The sequence below is a fragment of the Capra hircus genome, chromosome 16 (genome assembly GCF_001704415.2).
Source record: "Capra hircus breed San Clemente chromosome 16, ASM170441v1, whole genome shotgun sequence".
NCBI classification, from domain to species: Eukaryota; Metazoa; Chordata; class Mammalia; order Artiodactyla; family Bovidae; genus Capra; species Capra hircus.
In genome coordinates this window covers 75,141,587-75,162,962 of record NC_030823.1, presented here as the reverse complement: position 1 = coordinate 75,162,962, position 21,376 = coordinate 75,141,587, and the positions used below count along the sequence as shown (strand labels likewise).

Here is a 21,376-nt window from a genome sequence, read left to right as displayed (position 1 = left end):
AACACCTCAAACTTGAAATCAGTGAGATTTCCAGAGAGGACATCTTATAAGATTAGTTTCTAAAAAGTAAACAGAAGGCTTGGGTTAGTGGCCTGGCATCATTATGCCAGCTGATTTGTTCAAATAAATTTCTTCTTTGGCTGGTTGTCCATATTGTACTTTAACCCAGTTTCTGATAAGCAAACTTAGTGAGTTAGATTTGGTTTAATGATTAGTCATTATCGCTATATCAATCCTCACTTTGCTGATCAAGGAAGATCCTGGGGATTATTTTTAAAACTCCTGAGCATCTTTTGTGGAGAGAGTATGCTTTAACCATTAATAAAGAATACATCTTAATGAATTATAGTGGGTTTAGTTTCTTTTTAATTTTGAAGCCTGGATTGCATAGCATAATAACTCTGTATTTTGTTTATTTTTAGAATACTTCTTAAAGGCCAAGGTACTTGCAGTGAAAACAAATTGTATAAGATAAAACATAAATAAGTGGGTATTTAATCTACTAGTAGAGTGTAGAATATATGACTGGCATTTTATTCATCAGTAGTTTGATTTCTTGCAAAAATCTAACCATGGTTGGTTGGCATGATTTTTTTTTTTAAGTCATCAAATTTGATTTTGATGTTAGTGCACATATCTCTGTATTTAACATACCTAACAGAACACATAGTTTTTATAATACATTTATTTATGCAGATGAAAAATAGTTGAAGTGGTTGACTGTACCTGTTTTATTTTGCATAATGATTCTATATCAACTTTTAAAAAAGCTTTTCCAGAATACTACAGAAGGTAGTACATGCTTTAAATATTCAATAAAATTTATCACATGTTTATTGGACACCTGTAGAGAAAATCATTACCTTTTTAAAGAAGCAAATTTAAGAAGTTTTTACTCCTTAGAGTATTGTCTTGGACAAGCAGTCCTTTCTGCCTTTCAAATGGCTCTTATCGTGAAGTGAGACTGCGTGAAGCCACAGTTAGATCAGCTGGAATCTCTGCTCCTTTTATACTCTGAACTTATTAAGCTATCTTTATTTGGCTTTATTTGGTTTATTTGGCTGAATAGTGAATGAGAAACTAAAACAGGAACTTCAGGAATGTCTCTAAACCAGTTGGGTACCATTTAGTAACTTTCTTCTTAGTCTTTTACCAGGAGATAGACATCCTGTATCAGAATTCCATTCTTATCATGACATTATTAGGCAGATTTATTTTTAGCCAAAATTCTAATCTTCAGCCGTGCTTTTAAAATTTTATTTAAGTGGTATTATAATCAAAATACAAATATATTTACACATTTTACATAAGGAACAGGACTGGATAATTTTTCGCATTTTGTTTGGCTGCAAATATGACTGATTTTTTTGTTGTTGTTGGGGAAGTGTTGAAATATCCTCTTCCCTCTCCGTCAAGAAGGTTTCAACACTTTTTATCAGTTTTACAAAGACTTTTAAACCTAATTGTTCAAAGATATGAACTTAATGTCTTTCTAAACCTTTTAAAAATTATTTTTGTATGGTTATAAGTAAAAGCTGGCTAGGAATCTTTTTAAAATGTTTAAGTTTGCTTCTGAAATGAAGGGTAAGGGCATTTTGTTCCCCCTGAAAACTAGACTTTAGGGATAAAGTCCAGGCAGACTAAGGCCTGTTAGTGTGATCGAGAGTAAGTCTGCAGAGGCCCCCAGTGCAGAGCTTCCATCACTGAGTGATCCTGGACAGTGCTGACCCAGTCCCACAGCATCACTTGGTGGCTGCCGCCATGTCCCTTCCTGGCATCTGTGTGCAGGTGCCCAGGTGCCCAGGTGTGCTGGCCTCACCGGGGAGGAGGGTGACGGGTGGGGGATGCCAGCAGACTGGGTGGCTCAGCATCTCGTGTCGTCCTCAAGATGACTTTCAGTCCATGGCCTAATAGTATCTTTTTATTTTTGAGGGATAAAAAGCATATTCTGTTTCCACACTTTCTTACTCTTTCCCCATCAAAATAAGTTCATGAATTTTGTGAGACAGAAAAGTATGGGACAGAGGAAGAGGTGCCATTTCACAGGCCGTCTGACCTTTTATTCTACTTTAGAAAAAAATAGCTAAAGCTAGGTTTGGAGGGAAATAAAAGAAAATACATTAATCTGAATTTTTAAAAAACAGATTAAAATTGCATACCATTTCCACCCCCTTGTTGGGTTATGTAGAATTGTTCTCACTTTAGGGAGGCTTGGTGTATTGATTTATTGAGATGAACGCATTTTCCGTTCTTATCGAGTGTTCCCTATAACAGATTTTAATGTTCAGCTATTATCAGACTTGTTTAATCTAAGAGAAACTTTGAAAAAACTATACATTTCATACCAAGACTAATTTCCTTTATTCAGAGTTAAGTGTTAGTGATGTTACAAACATTTTGGGATCACAAAACCATTACTCTGGGCTATTTAGATGAACTCACTTCATCCCCTGAAAGAAAGTATCAGGTTTCTGGATTATCCTTACTATTTCTGTTTTTTAAAAGGGCAATTTAGAATTGAAGATGGAAATGAAACTTAAGGTATACTTTTCCCATCTAAATGCCATTAATATACACATATTTTTCTTCATAAAATAGGTTATTTTTATGGTTATGCTGTAGTTGATTTGTAGATAACCACATATTTACATATGTAAATCTCTTTAACATATACATATGCACGTGGAAGGGAAATGAGTTCATAAATATTTGGCACTGATATCACTATTATAAGTGATTCTCTGTTAATTTGTTAGAAATGGCCATCTTCTGAATCTTACTTTAGAATAATTATAGTGTCTTTTACAAGACAGTTTCAGAATCATGTGTCCCCTTGAGAATCTGTATTCCACGTAGACATTATGGCTTTCTTATTTCATAAAAATTCCCTACTTTAGACTGTCATTTTCCTAGCAAATTTAGCATACTACCCAGTACACAGATATTTGAAATCCTGAATAGATCACAGAAATTTCAGTCTTGGCTAACTTAAAAGATTGTCCTGGCCAGTTTAATATTTAGGGTGTTTAAATTGAAAAATGGCTGTTATTCTAGAATGTCACTTTTAAAACTATTGCACTGAGATTAGTTGGTAGATTGCTAGTTGAACTATGCAATTATGGAATTCTGAGTTGATGGATATATTTCATTAATGTACATATTACTTATTTTCACTAGGGGATAACGTTTGCTATCATTTAAATAAGACTAATTTATGTGATTTAAGTAGACGTTAGTTTAGATAGGAACAATTAATTATAAATATTTCTTTAAGGATACAGCTTTAATAAATTCTAATTTACTGTCATTTGTGCATGTATGGAGATAATTTGGCCGTTTGACTTTCAAACAAATATGACAAGTCACATAGTTGATCTGATAGGCTGTTAAATTCGATCCTTTTTATACAATTTCATGGGATAAAGAAAATAACAAATTCTGTATTACTGCTGTCATTTTTTCTTATTCAACTTTCACTTATAAGTCATCATCACCTTACACCAAATTGATACGGAGATGATAGAGGAAATATTTACTAATTTAAAAGTTGATTCATTTCTTAGTCATATTTATTGTTTTATGTTAACCCCAAAGTATGATTTATGCTAAAAATAGCTCTAGAACTGACTACAAGTTCCTGTATCATAGGATTGAAATTCAATTGGTAAAATTTAAAGAATATAAATATTTACAGTTTATTATAGCCATGTCCCTATTTCATATTTGTTGTAATATCTCTTTGGTAGTTAGATTACATTTAGTTGCTCCTAACTAAATTAATATTTTTAGGTGAGTAAACATTCTGTTTTAAGTACTTTTTACTCTTACCTTTTTGAATGGTTTTAGACAGACTTTCTCATAAGGGAAAATTGTTTGTATTCTTTCATAGTGTAGAATTTTCCTTTTTTTCTAAGGCTAATGCATTAAAATTAATTTTCTCTATGTGTCTAAGCTCATGATAGGTTTGGAAGGAAACTATACTAAGATGTGTGTTTATAATTGTGTTTTTTAAACAGAGAGTGAAAAATAAATCACTGGAGGATGTGGTTATGTTAAATGTTGACACAAACACTTTAGAATCACCGTTTAATGACTTGAGCAGCCTTCCAAGCGATGTGGTAAGTGTGGCGGGTGTTTTGTGGTGAACATACGTGTGTGTTTTCTCCTGGACCCTTGAATCACCAGGAGTTGCTTTCCCACTTTTTCTGTCTGAAATAAAAGGGTTGCCTATGTGCGTGCGGTGTGAGAGGAAGCAATGTAGAGCCTCAATTTAATATTTTTACCTTTTGGCAGTTGAGGAGATGTCGAATGGAGCATCACATTCCTTATTGTAAGAGTAGGATCGTAATTAAAAAGCTCGATGCATTCATTAGGCAGAGTTTCTTTAAGCGCACGTCTCTTCATCTCATCTTAATCATTATATTACAAAGTAGGCATTTCTGTCTGCCTAGTGGCATGTCTTGCAGAAGAATGAGCGAGTTTTTGAAGGCAAGAAGAAGAAGGGGGCCAATTATCGGCTTTTGCTTCCCTGCCACCTGCCAGCGCTTTTCCTTTTAATTAATGAGCTGATGGCACTGGTCAATATAATAAGAAATGCTTGTACAGTTGGGGTCAGAAAATTCTGGCTTTGATCTCCCTCAACTTTCTGAAACATTTATTTGTTTTCTCTAAATTATTTCAGTTTTATTTTTAATCTTGTCTCTCCTGCTGAGGGCCGCAAGAATGAAAACCTACACTGTTTGTCATTTGTTCTGGCAGAGCACAGACTGCTTACTTAGGATTCTATTTGTAAATTAAACTGCAAACCCAGTTTGTCATAAAAGACATCTGATCCTTTTGAAATGACGAAAACTGTCTTTTGTCTGTAAAGGCTGATAAATTAAGTGCCAGCTCTCTTTCGGTCTTTGATCTTGCAGAGGTTTGTGTGTGTGTATGTGTGTGTGTGCGTGTGTGTGTCTGCAGCTTAAATAGGATATATTCTGTATTTTGTGTTAAGTGGTTTTCAGAAATGCATTTTTTTTGGCCTTTGTATTACTTAGAACAGGGTACAAATGCAGATTGTACTGCTTCTGTATATATTCTAATGTCTATTTAAAAATATCTGTGTAACATAATTCTAATTTAAAATAACTCCCTTTTAAAAATCCATTTATTCAGATATATTAAAATTTGGAAATAACCTTCAAAATATTATTTTCAGTAATATTGCAGGTACTTTGAAATCATTATTAGGTTTGAGTTTTTAATGACTTTTTTTTCAAACTCAAAAAATACAATAATACTTGCCTTGATTGCTTTTATGGCTGCTGATAGGAAAAAATGTGACTTTAAAGTCAAAATCAGATTATTTATGCTCATAAATAACCTAAAATACTTGCTGACCTTGAAGCAAATTAACTGAACTACTTTATCTCACTGTAGTAAAATTTGTGCTATGTATGAATAAATCCAAACCCAGGCCAGTGAAGAATTATATTATCTTTTTAGCTCATTATAACTAGATTGCCTCATTATAAAAATTCTGCAGAAGCTGCTAGAAAGGATTAGAGTTGTTCATTTAGAAATCCATCAAAGTAGTCTTCACTAGATAGGGACATAATTATGAAAATAAAGTCCCAGCTTTTAGGAGTGTTTTCCTTAAGTGGATATAGTCCCCACAGTTAATTCTCTGAGAGGATTTTTTTTTCCTTTAAATGAGGAAGAATAAGAAAGAAGAAATCAGCTTTCTTGTGTTATATTAAAATGTTTATAGTCAGCTCTAGCGATAGCTGATCATTACTTTGAGGAAAAGAGTCTTTAATAGAAATTTTTTGATGGGTGATTCTGTTCAAATTGAGAACTGCTACTTTCCTAGTAGAATGAGTTTGATATTTAAACATTTATTTAAATATGTGAAGTTAAACAATATGCACAAAATGTAAAAACCTAAATATGTGCAATGACAGAAGGGATCGTCCCACTGGTTAGTTATAAGCAACAGTTAATTAAACATAACCGAAACAGTAAAGAACATTCATAAAAAGGAACTCTGCAAGATGATATAGGTATAGCTATTGTATTTGTATGGTTGAAATTAAGGACTGCAGACTTAGACAAATTTGAAGAATGAATAATCTGAAATAGTTCTCAGATGGAGCTAGGACTATTTACTGAAAGTGTGAGATGTTCTAAAGTTATAATGCTTTTCTAAAAATATTTCAGGTGGTTGTTTAATCCATCTCTAATAAATTTAGATTTTTCATCAGTTTAGTGGGGAAATATGATAAAGTATCCCATCATACTTCCTTTAGTTGTAAATGTTTTGAGTGAGATGTGTTCAAGTCACAAATGGTAGTCCTGAATTTTTTTGTGACTTAATAAAATATGCTTGAAGCCTGAAAAATATTACTGTTGGTATTGTTCAATAATTTAATAAATTACCTGATATTCAAACGGGGGCCTTTTAAAGTCGTCCACCCAGACATTTATACTTAGAGGCTGGATGACTTTCCGTGCCTGTGCGCTTCATTACCGTGGCAGCTTGACCAGTGGTCTTGGCTGCTCAAAGGTCAGTGGTCACAGTTGTCCTGAATTACTAGTTCTTTTTTCCTGTGGACCCTCTGCTGTGTTGCATGCTGTAATCTTCTTAATGGCTTCATTCCAATATTCACACATAATATTTTAGATTTATTGACTGTTAGAAATACTACCATGCCAGTAGCAGTTCCGCTGCTCTTAAGGTATTTAAAATTGGAAGAATAAATCAGGCCAAAGCTTTCAGGAACCCTTTGTTTTCCTTAAGGGAAAGGAAAAAAAACCCTCTTCCTGTCTTCTGACAAGAACACTTGTTTTTCGATTTCATCATTTCACTATAGATTTGGATCATTAAAAGAAAAAAACCAAATTTTATTGGGAGTGATTTTAATGATATTGATAATTACATGGAATAACTTTTAAAAGCAGTCGACCCATTAGAATATACTTTTGTAGTTTTTGTCTACAAATACATTGTCATTTTATTTTTTTTAGTGGCTGTGCCAGATATAGGTACCTTCAAACATATGTAGTTTGAGTGTTTTGAAATGAATAAATTTTAGGGCTATGTAACAATATTGCAGTTACTGTTATTGTGGTATGTTTTTAAGTGGGGGCAGAAAGAGCCAGTTTGTATTAAATATTATATTTGAAATCTCAAATGTGTTCATTTTAATTTAAGAAAATGCACTATTGAGACCTCCTCCATTGCAAATATATACAGTATACAAATTTAGTTTTGATTATGTAATAATTTAAAATGCATTTCTAGAGTATTAGTACTCATTTAAATTTTTATCATCCTTAACATTTTTGAAAAGTAATTTGGAGAATTGTTACTGTTTCAAAAATGAATAGGATACCCCACTTGTGGGAAAATTAAGCTAATTTGAATTATAATGGAATATAGGATATCTGTCTTTATGTGAATATTTATTTAAAACAATTATAAACTAACTCTTATAGAAGAAAGCTGCTTAGAACTGACATCTGAAAAAGCCACATGTATTAGAATATTCATTACTTAGGAAAGCAAATTTTGACCTGTGTGGTGTAACAGTCTTTAAATAATTTCAGCTTACTGGATTGTGAAAAATAATATACTCTGAGGCAGGTCAAAATACTTGCCTCTGCGCGAGATGAGAGGGTGAAGGCGCAGAACTCCTCCGCTCCCGGTGTGCCTAGAGCCTTATTTCATACAGGTTGATCCTCAGACTACGGCCCAAACACTAGTGCGTGGTGCGTCACATATGAGCATGGCACACAGTATACTGAGTGCCTCTTGTTGATGCAGAAGCCCACTCTCCATTCTAATCTTGTTAAAGAAATACCATTATGACTTATTTCATTTAAATTAAGATTGTCAGCACTGTTTTAAAAACTCATTTTCATGTTCTGTGTAATGCTATTGGAAAATGGCTTTCTATTTTCTATTCCAGGGATGTGTAGAAAATACAGTTTGCGTACTGAAGAGTTATTGTACCCTTCATGGTAGGCCGCAGTATGTTACAGGACGGTGACATTCAGTGTAAAGCATATTTAATTATTAAAACATTGAAAAGGCCTTATTATAAAATAGAGTCATCTAAAGCTTGGTGCGTCTGAGACTTTCAAGCATCACACTGAGGACTAGGTTAATGGTTTTACCATGACGGGAGCAGGAAAGGTGCAAATTGCTCCGATTAACTAAAAATCATTACAAGCCTAAAAAAACTAAAGGAAAAAAACCCAAACTCTAACTAGAATTTTTAGATCATCTAAATTCAAGTGAGTTAATTCATTCGGGAATAAGTTTGGGAAAAAATTGGCTTTCTTGGAGAATTTTTAAAAATCAGTTTAAATTCAAATATATAAATAAATTTAACTCTTAACCAACTGTACAAGTAGGTCAGTAAATATGTTTAACTCACTGGATATTTCCTCTAATCTAACATGAAGGTTTAATATGTTAAATTGTCATAATATATGTTATAAAGAAAAAAAAGAGGCCCCAGAGAATATTCTGTTAGTTCCAGGCCCGCCAGCGCTCTGCTGTAATCCTTATCGCGTTTAGCAGTGACCGAAGCCCGAGCGAACCTCTCAAGTGTCCAGATGAGAAAGATAACAGTTTGACTCTGGTTCTAGAGTGATCTCGAGGACGTTGTTTTGTTTAATAGGGTAGACTCCAGGAGATGCACCCCGTCCAGCTAGTGGACCAGGCCCCGGGGCATCGGCCCTCCTCGCAGCCCCGGGCGGCGGGCAGTGTGGGCGCCCATCAGCGATCCTGGGAGAGGACCGAGGTTGCGTTTCTTCTGCCCTTTGTCGCGGAGGTTGCTGTTCAAGTCCCTGTTGAGAGGTGCTTCCTAGAACGTGCTCTAAGGGTGTTTCCATCTGACGCCCACAGTAACAACAGGGAGAAGCCTGGAAGCGGGTTTAATCTCTTCCTCTGTGGCTTGAGGGCCGCCGTATGTCTCCTGGCCCTAGAGAAGCAGGGCGTGGTGGCAGGCACCCGGCTCCTGCCCCAACTTCGGCCGTCACGGGGGCTCCCTTTTCTTCTCAATAGTTATTTTCAGAGATGAGACTGTTTACAAAGGTTGTTTTTTGTCTGTGAGTATGAACAGATCCTGCTGTGTTTTCCTACTGTTTTCTCGGTGTGTCTTTTTTAATAAACTTTCAGTACCAAAGCGTAATAAAACAAAAATTTTAAACGCAAAATCGTAATTAACTGGGCTTCAGGCGTTTAAAAGATCTTCACTGGTTTCTCTCGGCTGCACGGGAGAATCAGTCCAGCCCTGCTCTGTCCCTCCCTTCACGTCTCTGTGCATTTAGCATTTGAAAGTTGATTTATAATTTGTTACTTTTAGTGATTTTTTTCAGTGCTCATGAGTTTCCTTGGTTTTTTCATGGCTTTTCATTTCCGTCTAAATTAGCTAGCCTTTCTCCTAATATCTTCTCTCCTCCTGTGTCCTCTTAAAAGTGCACTTCTCTTTCTTCTTGCTGCCTCTGTATGTGTGTGTGTGTGCATTTATGTATTTAAAGACCTTGATTTTGGTTTTAAAATAATTGAAAAATTGTGTGTGTGCTTAAGTTCTTGAGTTTTCCATATTCGAGAGACTTTTTGTGCACAGGATGTTGTGAGCACTGTCCCGATGGTGGTTCCCAGATCCTGCTGACAGGGTGACAACTTGGTGGACTTCTCAGTGAATTCTAGTCCCTGGATTCTGGGCCCCGTCACAGACACTCTATTCAGTCAGCTAGAGAAGGTAGGACAAAGTGTGCCTGGACAGGTTGTTGATTTGCTCATTCTCTCCTTCAAATACTGATGAGGCACCTACTATACGCCTGTATTGCTCTGGGAGTGGAGTGGACGAGAAGATGTACACTCTGCAGTCCTAAAGCTCACGTTCCATCAGCTGAACACAAGCCCCTGGCCACACCAGGTCACAGTGGTGCGGGGAGATGGCTGGCCAACCCAGCTAGGTTATCCAGGCACCCCTCGGAGCTTAGGGTTTCTGCTACCAAAGAGAGAGTGAGAGCTCAGTGAGATGCTGGTGGACCGACAGCACCTCTGCTGTAAGAGCCCAAGTGAGATGGTTGTAGTCAAGCCAACACTGTTACCTGCCTGTAAACTCACACACGCCTTTTGTGGTTCAGGTCGAGACATCAGAACGTCTGTGCAGAACTGGCCTGAACGGTGGGTGTGAGTAAGCCACGCAGAGTGGGAGGAGGAGGGATAAGCGTATGCAGAGGTTCTGCTGTTGGCAAATGCAGGAAGGGAGAGAAGCCCTGTGTAGCTGTGGTGAGACACACAGAAGCGAGAGTTACACACAATGAGGTGGTAGAGATAGCAGGAGGGAGAGCGTGAGGTCACGGGCTCTTGTTCAGGACTCCAGGCTTTACTGGCCCTTTACTGGAGATCCATAGCAGAGGAATAATAGCGCAGGCCACTTAGGCTTGTAAAAACACCATCTCCAGCTCTAGGTCCTGAGGATCCCTGGGTCTGACGAAGCAGAATAGAGCAGAATGAACGGCTTGAGAGACCGTTTGCAGTGGTCCAGGCGAGAGATGATCGCTGCTTGAACTTGATAGCGGCAGGGATTTGGATCAAGGTGGGCAGATTTGAGATCCATATCGGAGGTCAGACGACTGGGGCTCCGTGACGTGATGTGCTGCTCATGGAAGATGCGAAGGGTGCAGTGTCGAGAGGGCCTCCGAGGGTACTTTCTCAGCTCCTGGATCTTGGAAGTGACATTGCTGTTGAGACACTGGCATGACGTTGGACTTGAGAGGGCGTAAGAGCGGTCTTGGCTGTCTTCATTTTACGATCCCTCTGAAGGGGAAACAGTTGTAGATGACACCATATTTTAGGTTCCGATAGGTAATTTAAGCATTCAGAGAAACAGTGTCATGATGCCCTCTGCCAGTGTATCATATGTTTTTCATTTAACAAATGTTAAAGGTTAGTGTTTTAATCCTTAAATAGAAACATGTTAGAAAATTGAGACAGAAGGGTTCATTTTATTGCCTAGGAAACTGAACATTAGAAGGATTAAAGTGTAGGGATTTAATTTTGGATTCATACAATGACCGTAAGATGTTTCATGGAAGAATAAAGATTTTAACGTCGTAACTTTTTTCTAAAGCAAGATATTATTTGAAGCATTAGCTCTTCTGAATGTATGTAGTTTCTGGAGTAGAGTTCAATTAGGAATATGGATATTTAAAGATATCACAGGGCCATGTCAGGACACATAGTTTATCCCAATATTATTCCTGAACATTTATGTTTACCTTCTGTTCTTTACCCTGATGTTTCTCTTTGTGATCCTAAGAAATGAAATGAAAATTAGTGGGTTATAGTGGTTGATTTATTTTTCCTGAGAAGCCACATCTGAAAGTCAAGTTAAGAGAAAAACCTGTCACTTCCATGAAAAATCTCAGCTCCTCTATGTCACCTCCCTTCCTAACCCCCGGTCAGCATCCTTGCTTCACTGCTCAGACCACGTGCATGTGGCTTGCTCGCTTTTAATTTATGCCCATTTGCTGTGTTTACTCGTGTAATCCCCTCCTTTTACTCACACTTAGTGCTAAGAGGGCAGGGGTGAGAACTGGCAAGATTATTCACGTTGCAGTGAACTCTCACTGTGCTTAGACCCAGGCTGTAATTCCGGCTGCTTGGAAGCCTGGACGCTCATTGTATGAAAGGAATTTGAACACTTGATAAGAGCAGTGAAATTATGTTTATTCTGAAGTTTTTTCACATTTTTTGAGGGGAGGGTCTGGTATGATACCTAATTAGACTTAAAAAATAATTTATATACAGACTAAATATGTCAAAGTAAAACATCAGTTTTGAAGTCATCCTCAGCCATCAAACATTGCAGCTTACTTTCTTGAGAATAAAAAGAGAAAATATTGGATACTTTTTCAGGAGGCCATGATAGGATTTTGTGATAATAGCCGTGTTACCAAAGTTCCAGGTGCTTTGCTGAATTAAGTTACATGTGAGTATAAGCTTTAGGATATCATGGAAAGATGTACATTGATGTCAAAACTAAACTTTGAAGTTTGGCAATTAAGCAGAAAATGCTATTTCCCAGACCAGGTATTTTAAAAGTGCAGAAGATACATCACCTTTTTTAAAAAATTAAAATATATATATTAAAATCTGCTCACAGCTCATTAGCACTGCAAAGGGCAATGGTAACTGGTGATAACTTACTCCCGTGGTTTAGAGTACAGAAAAATAACAAGGTTGACAGTTATTTTATATTAGAGTAGTATCCTCATATCTGAAGCTGACTGTTAAAAAGCATTTCATTTTTACAGGTTGTTTCTGAGCTCTCATGGGTGTACATAGAAACCCTTAACTCATTGCCCCTCTGGTCTGAGAAACTGGGACCACCACCCATCTGCCGACAGTCGAGGCTCACCTCGAGTAGGTCAAGGAAGAGCTCTTCATGTGCAGTTTGTAAAGGCTGAAATAATGTAGAAATAGGCAAAGGAAAACCTTAACCATATTTCTTGCAAGGCAGTTTTTTTTAGTCTCACATGTATGTATGAAATTGTATGAATAGTATGTTCAACATGAATAGTATGTTCATATAAAATAGCACAGTCCACAGTAGAAACATAATGTAGGCCACATTTGCAATTAAAAATTTTCTACCAACCATGCTAAAAAGCAAAAAGAAATAGCTGAAATGAATTTTAATGTTTTATTTAACCCAGTATATTCAAAATACTGTTTCAGCATGTAATCAGTAAAAATTATTAATGAGGTATTTTACTCTCTGTATGATACTAAGTCTTCAAAATCCAGTGTATTTTTTTTTTTTTTTAAACTAGCAGCAGCTCTCAGTTTGGGCTAGTCACATTTCAGGTGCTCCTGTGTCTAGTGGCTACCCTCTTGGAAGTTCTAGAGCAAATATTTTCTTCTTTCCTATGTTCTGTAGACCTCTTGATGGAATTCAGGAACTGACACTGACTAATTTGGAAGTGAAGGCTACATAGTTGCAATTTTGTTTAGGAAGGGTTTGTGGCAATGTGATTAATAACCCTAGAAGACTTGCTTGGCCATTAAATAGTTGAGGATTTGGAGTGGCAACGGCTGAGCAATGGCCTGACGTGCTTCCAGGCTCTGCCAGCACAGATGTCACGCTCAGCCTAAGGATTCTCGATTTTTGGAGAGCTGAATTGTCACTTTCAGGCTTCTTTTTTCCTTTAAGGCGTTTGCTCCATATACGTTATAATCCGTACAGCACCCCACCAGCTACGGATTGTCTTTTTTCTTTTTTAAGATTCTTGAGTTTATTTTTGTCTGCACTAGGCCTTTGTGCTGTGCGGGCTTCCTCAAGTTGCAGGGAGCCGGGGCTCCTCTCTCGTTGCGGTGTGTAGGCTGCTCATGGCGGTGGCTTGTCTGGTGGTGGCGCATGGGCTCAGTTGCTCCTTGGCATGTGGGATCTTCCTGGATCAGGGACTGCGCCTGTGTCCCCTGCGTTGGCAAGTGAATTCTTAACACTGGACCCCCAGGGAAGCCCCACTTTCAGGTTTTATAGAAAAATACATCTTGAGGAATTCACTTTTGCAAAGATACAAGGCATGACGTTTAATTTTTATTTTCTAAAGTAAACATAACCCTATTTTATTTTTATAATACTTCGGAAGACTAGACTGTTATTCTTTGCATGATAAGCCTTTCTAGGGGGGCATTAATGAAATACATGTGTTGATTGCGTTCCCATTGTTTTCTTTTAAAAAGGCATTTGGAACTTAACATTATTACTGTCTTCAGAATATGGGATATTAAGTCAGAGGTTTGTTTTTGCATCCTTCAGCTGTATTTATTTTTGAATATGTGGGCTACCTAAAAATCTGCATTTATTGAGGTTAGATTTTAATAACAACAACTTCTTAAATGAATCCGGGCTTATTCACTTTGTGGGCTAAGTGAATTAGGTTCTAAACTTTTATCTGGATCTGTGGAGCCTGGATATAAATTGAGAAGATCACAGCTATGGGGAAAGACCTATACTGCAAAGGCCTTTCTGCATAGATTATGAGCATCCTAACTCAGTAATTTTTTCAAAACTGTGGTTATAATTGGACCCAGTGGGGGTCTGTGTCTTTGATCAGATCACAGTGGCTGTGACTTTACACTGGAAAATGTCACTCCTGTGAAGGTTTATCACCTGTAGAGCTGGTCCTGCCTCTGATGCTGTGTTCATTTCTCATTAGCATTATTCAAAGTTTGGTTGTTAATTAGGTTGACACTTCAGTTACAGTCATCATCCACAGGGGCAGTCAGGACGCTTGTATAAAGAAGTGTAAACACTCCTTGCACATATATGTAAAGGAGGAACAGCGTTGTTAATCGGGTGATATCTGTCGTAAGGATGAGAATATGCTCTGGTAAGGGAGCAGGCCAACTCGTCCCATCAGTGTTTTTCTTAAGAAAACAGGATTGCTTCGTGACCTCATGTTCCCAGGTAGAGCATTGCTAAGGAATGTATATGGGCATCACTAGTACTTTTTAAGTGTATAGAGTGGGGTTTTTATGTGGGAAAGGAATGGGTCAAGTGAACTGGAGGCATGGGAACAGATCATATCACGTCCTCTTTAAAAAAAAGTAAGAGTACACATCAGGAATATGATTGTGGAACTGGTGGTTTACGCACTCAGTCATGTCTGACTATTGAGATCCAGGCTGTAGTCCACCAGGCTCCTCTGTCCATGGGATTTCCCCGACTAGAATATGGAGCAAGTTGCCATATCCTCCTCCAGGGGATCTTCCCAGCCCAAGGATTGAACCCCTGTCTCCTGCATTGGCAGACAGATACTTGACCACTGAGCCACCTGGGAAGCCTCAAAATATTAATACACAGGACCTGAAATTAAAGGATGCAAGTGTATGGAAAATTGTAGCAAACATAGGTGCCTTTTAAAAGTATGCAAATTTCTAGATCATACGTCTTCCTTTGATTTAGAAACATTTGTTAGTGGGATAACTGGTGCATAAGGCAATAACGTTGAACTCGAATCCTGCTAATAATGGTGGTGGGAAAAACTGGGCAGAACTGGGTTGAGATCTCAGTTTCGCCTTCTGGTAGCCAAATATTAAGGACAGATCAGTCCACACATTCGAGCCCTTGTTTGTTCATTCATAAACGATAGCATGAGTACTTGGCGTGGAAGACTATTCACATCAGATGGGACAGTCAGTGTCTAACGAGCGTTAACAGAATTCCCTACTCGTGCTTAGATTCTCAGTAACCTTAACTCCCTTCCCACTTTCTATCTAATAATGCTGAAAACTACTCAACAAGTGACTGGAAAATTATATGTACAAATGAGGCTTCCAAAAATAAACAGCCAGTGATCCTGGAGGGCCTGGAACAAGTAAGCTTCCGTAGCAGAAACAAAACGCTCCCCACCCGGCTCCATCTCCAAACAAGTAGACACTCGTTGTCATGGCTAAACATCTGCAGGAAAGTGGCTCACAAGCAGTTTACTGTAAAATAATTAAAGCTTATTTATGTCAGGAGACCTTGGGAATAAAAAAGGAGCGTGCAGACCAATTTGCATTAGCACATTACCGCGGGCCCCTGCTTCCCTTTCAATTAACAGGCCAGCAGGTGCTGCCCGCGGTCAGGATGATAAGCGGAGGCGAGGAGGAGGCGCCCGGGCTGACCCGCGGGCGCGGCGGCCTGCCTGCGGATCAGCTTGTCCCTCACCGTTCCAATATCCGAGGTGTGAATGTAACGATTCCTCTCTGTCACGCAGGTCTCAGCCCTGAAAAATAAACTGAAGAAGCAGTCCACAGCTACGGGGGATGGAGTAGCCAGGGCCTTCCTCAGGGCGCAGGCGGCTTTGTTTGGATCCTACAGAGATGCTCTGAGATACAAACCTGTAAGCATTTCCCGTCATCACTGTTTTAATTTGCTCTTGGGTGGTTCTTTGAAATGGGGCAGGGAATGAAATACTCGAATATCCCCCACCCTAAAATGTTTCATAAAAGGTTTTTAAAAATCCAAACTAATATGCTGTAAAACATGGGGTCCCTTCTCCAGGTTCTTGACCTTTTGGCTTTAGCTCTTTCAGTCAGTAACCCTTTAGTCAACTGTCTCCCACATTCTCTCGCAGGTAGCACCTGGTTGCTTACTATCTGAAACTGGAACTCTTACCTCTTAACTAATGAAGTGTGTTAGTGCATTTTAGAGTGACTACCCAGTTTTGCTAAGATTACTAAGAAATTAACCAGACAGTTGGGTTTATTAGTTTAGAAATGTCAAGTACAATGTGAAGGTTTAAATGTGTTAGAACCTGGACATTTTGCAATGTTTAGAAATTTATTGTTTTCCTAAATCATAACACTTCTCTAAGTGGGCTTTTCTGTTTAACATATCTTAGCTCACTTTGCCATTTCCTTTTTAATACCCCTAAAATGATTTTATGTAGAATTGTGACCCATGTTGTTAAGTAGCCCAAAAAGATATAAATTAAAAAAAATTTTTTTTCCTCTGAATTACTGGTTAAGTAGTCTGATTTTACTAAAATGATTACATTGCCCTTTTGTAACCAGATGAACAAATGGGTTAAAAATATTGTTAGCAATAAGACCTGTTATCTAAAAGGAATTCCACCATTGTTAGGCTGTGTAACATGAACCCATTTCTTTATTCCTTCTCAACTTCCATATCTTATTTGTGAAATGAGAGTTCTTACGCCCCCCTCTGGCTATCTTTCAGGCTGAGTGTGTAAATTGTGTCATAAACTGTGTGCACTAAACAAGCACTGAACAAATGTGAGTGGGTTGTGTGCTTTCTGAGCTGACTTCCAGATGACTGGTTCCCACCCAGCGGCTCTTGTACGTCTGAAGAGTTACTGAGTCACGAAGAGAAGTCTGTAAATGTATAGGCAAATGAGCTGCTGTCTCTAGAAAAATGCATATGGTCTAATTTGCTTGCTAATCTTTTTGAAATTTGTGTACGTTTCTTAAAGCATGATGTAGAACTCATAGTACCATATGTAGTATATATAACTTACATGGGGGGAGTCTTCAGAGATGATTGACAGTTACGGGGTCTCTTTCTTTAAAAGACTGGAAACCAGTCATCCATTCTACAGTGGAGCATATTCATTAAAATCATCAAACATCAATTGAAACATAGGAATGAGTTTGAGAGACTTAGTGATTGATTTTAGATGTCACATGTTTTGGAAAGAGATTGGTTTCACGTTTACAGTTACAGGGGGAAAGTTAAAAGTATCCCTTTGCTGTGATTTTGCCACATTTAAATACTAATCTTTATAAACTACATTTTTGTTTTTATTTTCCCTTTTAAACTTGTAATAGACTTCAGATTTCAGGATAGCAGACTGAAGAGAAAATTTTCTTACGTGATTTAAATTATCAGTGTTGTTAGGTGCTGGTTAAAATGGTAAAAAAAAAATCCCATGTTTGACATTAATTATTGCAGTTTTTATAGCTTAATTTTCTCCTTCTTTGAACTTAAATAAACAGATAGGGGTACTGGGTTTCTGACTTTTCTTTTAAGCATGGTGAAAGCCAGATTCTCAGTATCTGTAGGAAAATATTTAATTTTGTCAGGGAGTATCTTTCCTCTTTATTGATTGCGTTTTGTGAATTTGTTAATTTATCTATGTTTTTCCTTTTTATGTGTGATGTTTTCTCCTGCTCTCTTCACTGCTGGTTTTGTCTGGGAGTCGGAGGATAGTGTTTTCATTCTGCATGTCTTCCCGTTTCTTTGACTCAGTCTTCGAATGAAAACTTAATTTTTAAAGTGTGCTGAATGTACCTTAAGTGTGCTGAATGTACACTTAATTTTTAAAGTGTGCTGAGTGGTCATGTATGGATGTGAGAGTTGGACTGTGAAGATGGCTGAGTGCCGAAGAATTGATGCTTTTGAACTGTGGTTTTGGAGAAGACTCTTGAGGGTCCCTTAGACTGCAAGGAGATCCAAGCAGTCCATTCTGAAGGAGATCAGCCCTGGGATTTCTTTGGAAGGAATGATGCTAAAGCTGAAAGTCCAGTACTTTGGCCACCTCATGCGAAGAGTTGACTCATTGGAAAAGACTCTGCTGCTGGGAGGGATTGGGGGCAGGAGGAGAAGGGGACGACAGAGGATGAGATGGCTGATGGCATCACTGACTCGATGGACGTGAGTCTAAGTGAACTCCGGGAGTTGGTGATGGATAGGGAGGCCTGGCGTGCTGCGATTCATGGAGTCGCAAAGAGTCGGACACGACTGAGCGACTGAACTGAACTGAACTGAATGTACTTAGACATTTTTTTCTTACATATTTTCAAAATAAATAGTTTTTAAGGAAAATTATTTATTGTATATAAAACACTTGTTATTGTCTCAGGTATTATCCTTACAAAAACTCCTGTATTCTAAATTTTTGAAAGCACATTTTTTAAATTTTATGCAGTCTTTTTGACATTTATATAATAGGCGTGTATCTTCAATATATTTTCTGAGCAATGTAAAAAAGAAATGAGCCAAGTTTAGAAGTTACAGTTATATCATGGATAGCTCAGGTGCTAAAGAACCCACCTGCAATTCAGGAGACTCCGGTTCAACTCCTGGGTTGGGAACATCCGCTAGAGAAGGGATAGGCTACCCACTCCAGTATTCTTGGGCTTCCCTTGTGGCTCAGCTGGTAAAGAATCCACCTGCAGTGCGGGAGACCTGGGCTCGATCCCTGAGTTGTCATGATCCCCCTGGAGAAGGGAAAGGCTACCCACTCCAGTATTCTGGCCTGGAGAATTCCAAGGACTGTATAGTCTATGGGGTCCCAAAGAGTGGGACACGACTGAGCAACTCTCACTTTCACTTTCATCATAAGCATATTTTGGTGGTGGTTGTTCAGTCGCTCAGTCGTGTCCGACTCTGCGACCCCATGGCCTGTAGCACGCCAGGCTTCCCTGTCTTCTGCTATCTCCCAGAGTTTGCTCAAACTCATGTCCGTTGAGTCGGTGATGCCATCCAACCATCTCATCCTCTGTTGGCCCCTTCTCTTCCCACCTTCAATCTTTCCCAGCATCAGGGTCTTTTCCAGTGAGTCAGCTCTTCACATCAGGTGGCCAACGTAATGGAGCTTCAGCTTCAGCATCAGTCCTTCCAATGAATATTCAGGACTGTTTTCCTTTAGGATTGACTGGTTTGATCTCCTTGCAGTCCAAGGGACTCTCAATTACATTAATTGACTCTTACTTACATGAATGGTTTTGACTCTTACTTACATTAATGATTTTTTAATTGCTATTAAGACAACTGACCATTTAGTGCCTGCTGGATACCAGGCATTGACGGGCCCTTTATATTAACTCTTTCACTTGAATCTTTATAAGCCATTAAATTATCACCCCTTTCATTTTGAAGATCAGGAAAATGATGCTCATGGAGGTTAAGAACCGTCACTGAGGTCCCCAGCTGATGGCTAGGGGCCCGTGTCTGTGTCCGCTCTTCCCACTGTCCTGCTCGCCAGCTGGTGTGGAGCGTTTCCACTTGTGCTGCCTGTCTCTTGCTGCACACTCCTCAAGATGCATCTTCTGAACCTAACGTTTCCTCTGAACGAAGATACATGGAAGGCTCTCGGTATTTGTCTGTGTGAAGACTGAGTCTCAGGAATATTCTTGAGAGGTGCAGGTGGTATAGGCGTCTTACGGAGTGTGTGTGAGTTGGGGGGCCAGTTTGTCTCCTCCTGCCCTGTGAGCCCACGTGTGGCTTGGTCCTCCTGGGATGACTGCCTCTGCTCAAACCACTCCACTCAGCGGTGGCACTCGGGATCCAGCTGGCTGTGGGGGTGAGCGAAAGCCCTCTGGAGGACCGGAATGCTCACTTCCAAATGCACGTGCTGAGTGCCGGCCCAGAGTAACTGGTTTTATGAATGAAGCCCTTGGAACATCCGAGTGACAGCGCTTAAAATGTTGTCGCTTTTCTCCTCCAGCCTAACTTACACTCTCTAGATTACACTCTCTAGAAGGTACGCTGGCACGGTTCACACACTGTCCTTAATTGCAGAGAAAATCATAAAACTCCTTAAAGTTTTTGGAAAGTGATTTCAGGAAAATAATGGCTATTCAGCCGGTTTTGGATTTTTTTAGCCAACAGCAAGTGTAGCTACTTTTAAGAATTCAGAACTGGGAGGTCAAACTAATATACTAAGTAAATGGGAAAAAAGTGATGAAGGCACAGACTCTAGAACAGTCTGAATCCTCACCCTGTGACTAAGCACTTATATGACTTTGGGCTGATAACCTCTTAGTGCTTTCATTTCCTCATGTGTTAAAAAAAAAAAAGACAATAATCCTTCATGGTGGTTTAGAGGATAGCATGAGTTCATATATGTTAGTTACTGGAACAGTGCCTGGCATGTAATTAATGCTCTATTTATTAGCTGTGACCATTAAACATGATATAGTAGACGTAGTAAGTTTGGTAAGGAGTATTCCTTCAACGTAACTAAAACAGAGTACCCTCTGCTGATCTCCGAAAGAAAAGCATTGTTATAAACATGAGAGTATTTTAAATGATTGCACTAAATAAAGGGTCATCATTTGTACCTCTTCGTATCATTGGCATCAGAACCTATTAAAAATAAGTCAGATTTTTGACCAACAGGTAGTGCTAAAGAATTGTTTAATGAGTTCAGATATGGCTCAGTATATTCAAAAGCATATGCTTTATTACCCCAAGAACATAGAGATAATACTTAAATGTATTGCTTTGAATATTTAGGATGATGTCATTTGTTTCAAACACCCAAGCTTTTCTGGGCTTCCATGAGCTTTGCTAATGGACAAAAAGGAAATTCTTTTTAAAATAAAGATGAACTAAAATAATCTGGGCCCCTGTTTGACAAATAGGAGAAACGTTGGGACAGTTGGACTAAAAATGCCTCATAACCTGAAAAATCTTTTATTACTGTTTTCTGTGAGAACCTAACTATATTTTTAAGATTCCCATGAGAGAGCTGGTGGCAGAATCTCTTGGTGATTTTAAAAAATGTTAATGTACCATCATTATGCAGACATTTTTGCTCAGTTTGTTTATAAATCATACCTAACCGGGACATTAACATTAAGTGTGTTAAGGAACTGAATAAGTACTGTGTCGACACTTTGGATTTTGCTTCACATTTTTGTACAGTATCATTCTTCCTGACACCTTCGTTTTTTTTCCAGCATGACTTTCACGAAGTCATGTGCATTCTTAAAGCGTAAAGATCTGTGTCTGTATAGGTCTGTTTCTTAAGTGTTTCCTTATTCTTGTGAAGTTTCCTACTGTGGAGGACAGTCTAGAACTTGAAACATATCTCTTCTTAAAAACAAACTAAGCAAAAATGTTACGTTAAT

At 38.4% G+C, this 21,376-nt stretch overlaps 1 protein-coding gene across 4 annotated transcripts in view; it reads left to right on the top strand.

Annotated features, from left to right (window-relative positions):
• DENND1B (DENN domain containing 1B) overlaps positions 1-21,376 on the top strand; it is a 271,053-nt gene that overhangs the window by 173,559 nt on the left and 76,118 nt on the right. For all 4 annotated transcript variants that reach the window (XM_018060808.1, XM_018060806.1, XM_018060809.1 and 1 more), the window contains 2 exons: positions 4,017-4,118; positions 15,775-15,900. In XM_018060808.1, coding sequence (XP_017916297.1) covers positions 4,017-4,118; positions 15,775-15,900 — 228 coding nt within the window. The remainder of the gene's footprint in view (positions 1-4,016; positions 4,119-15,774; positions 15,901-21,376) is intronic.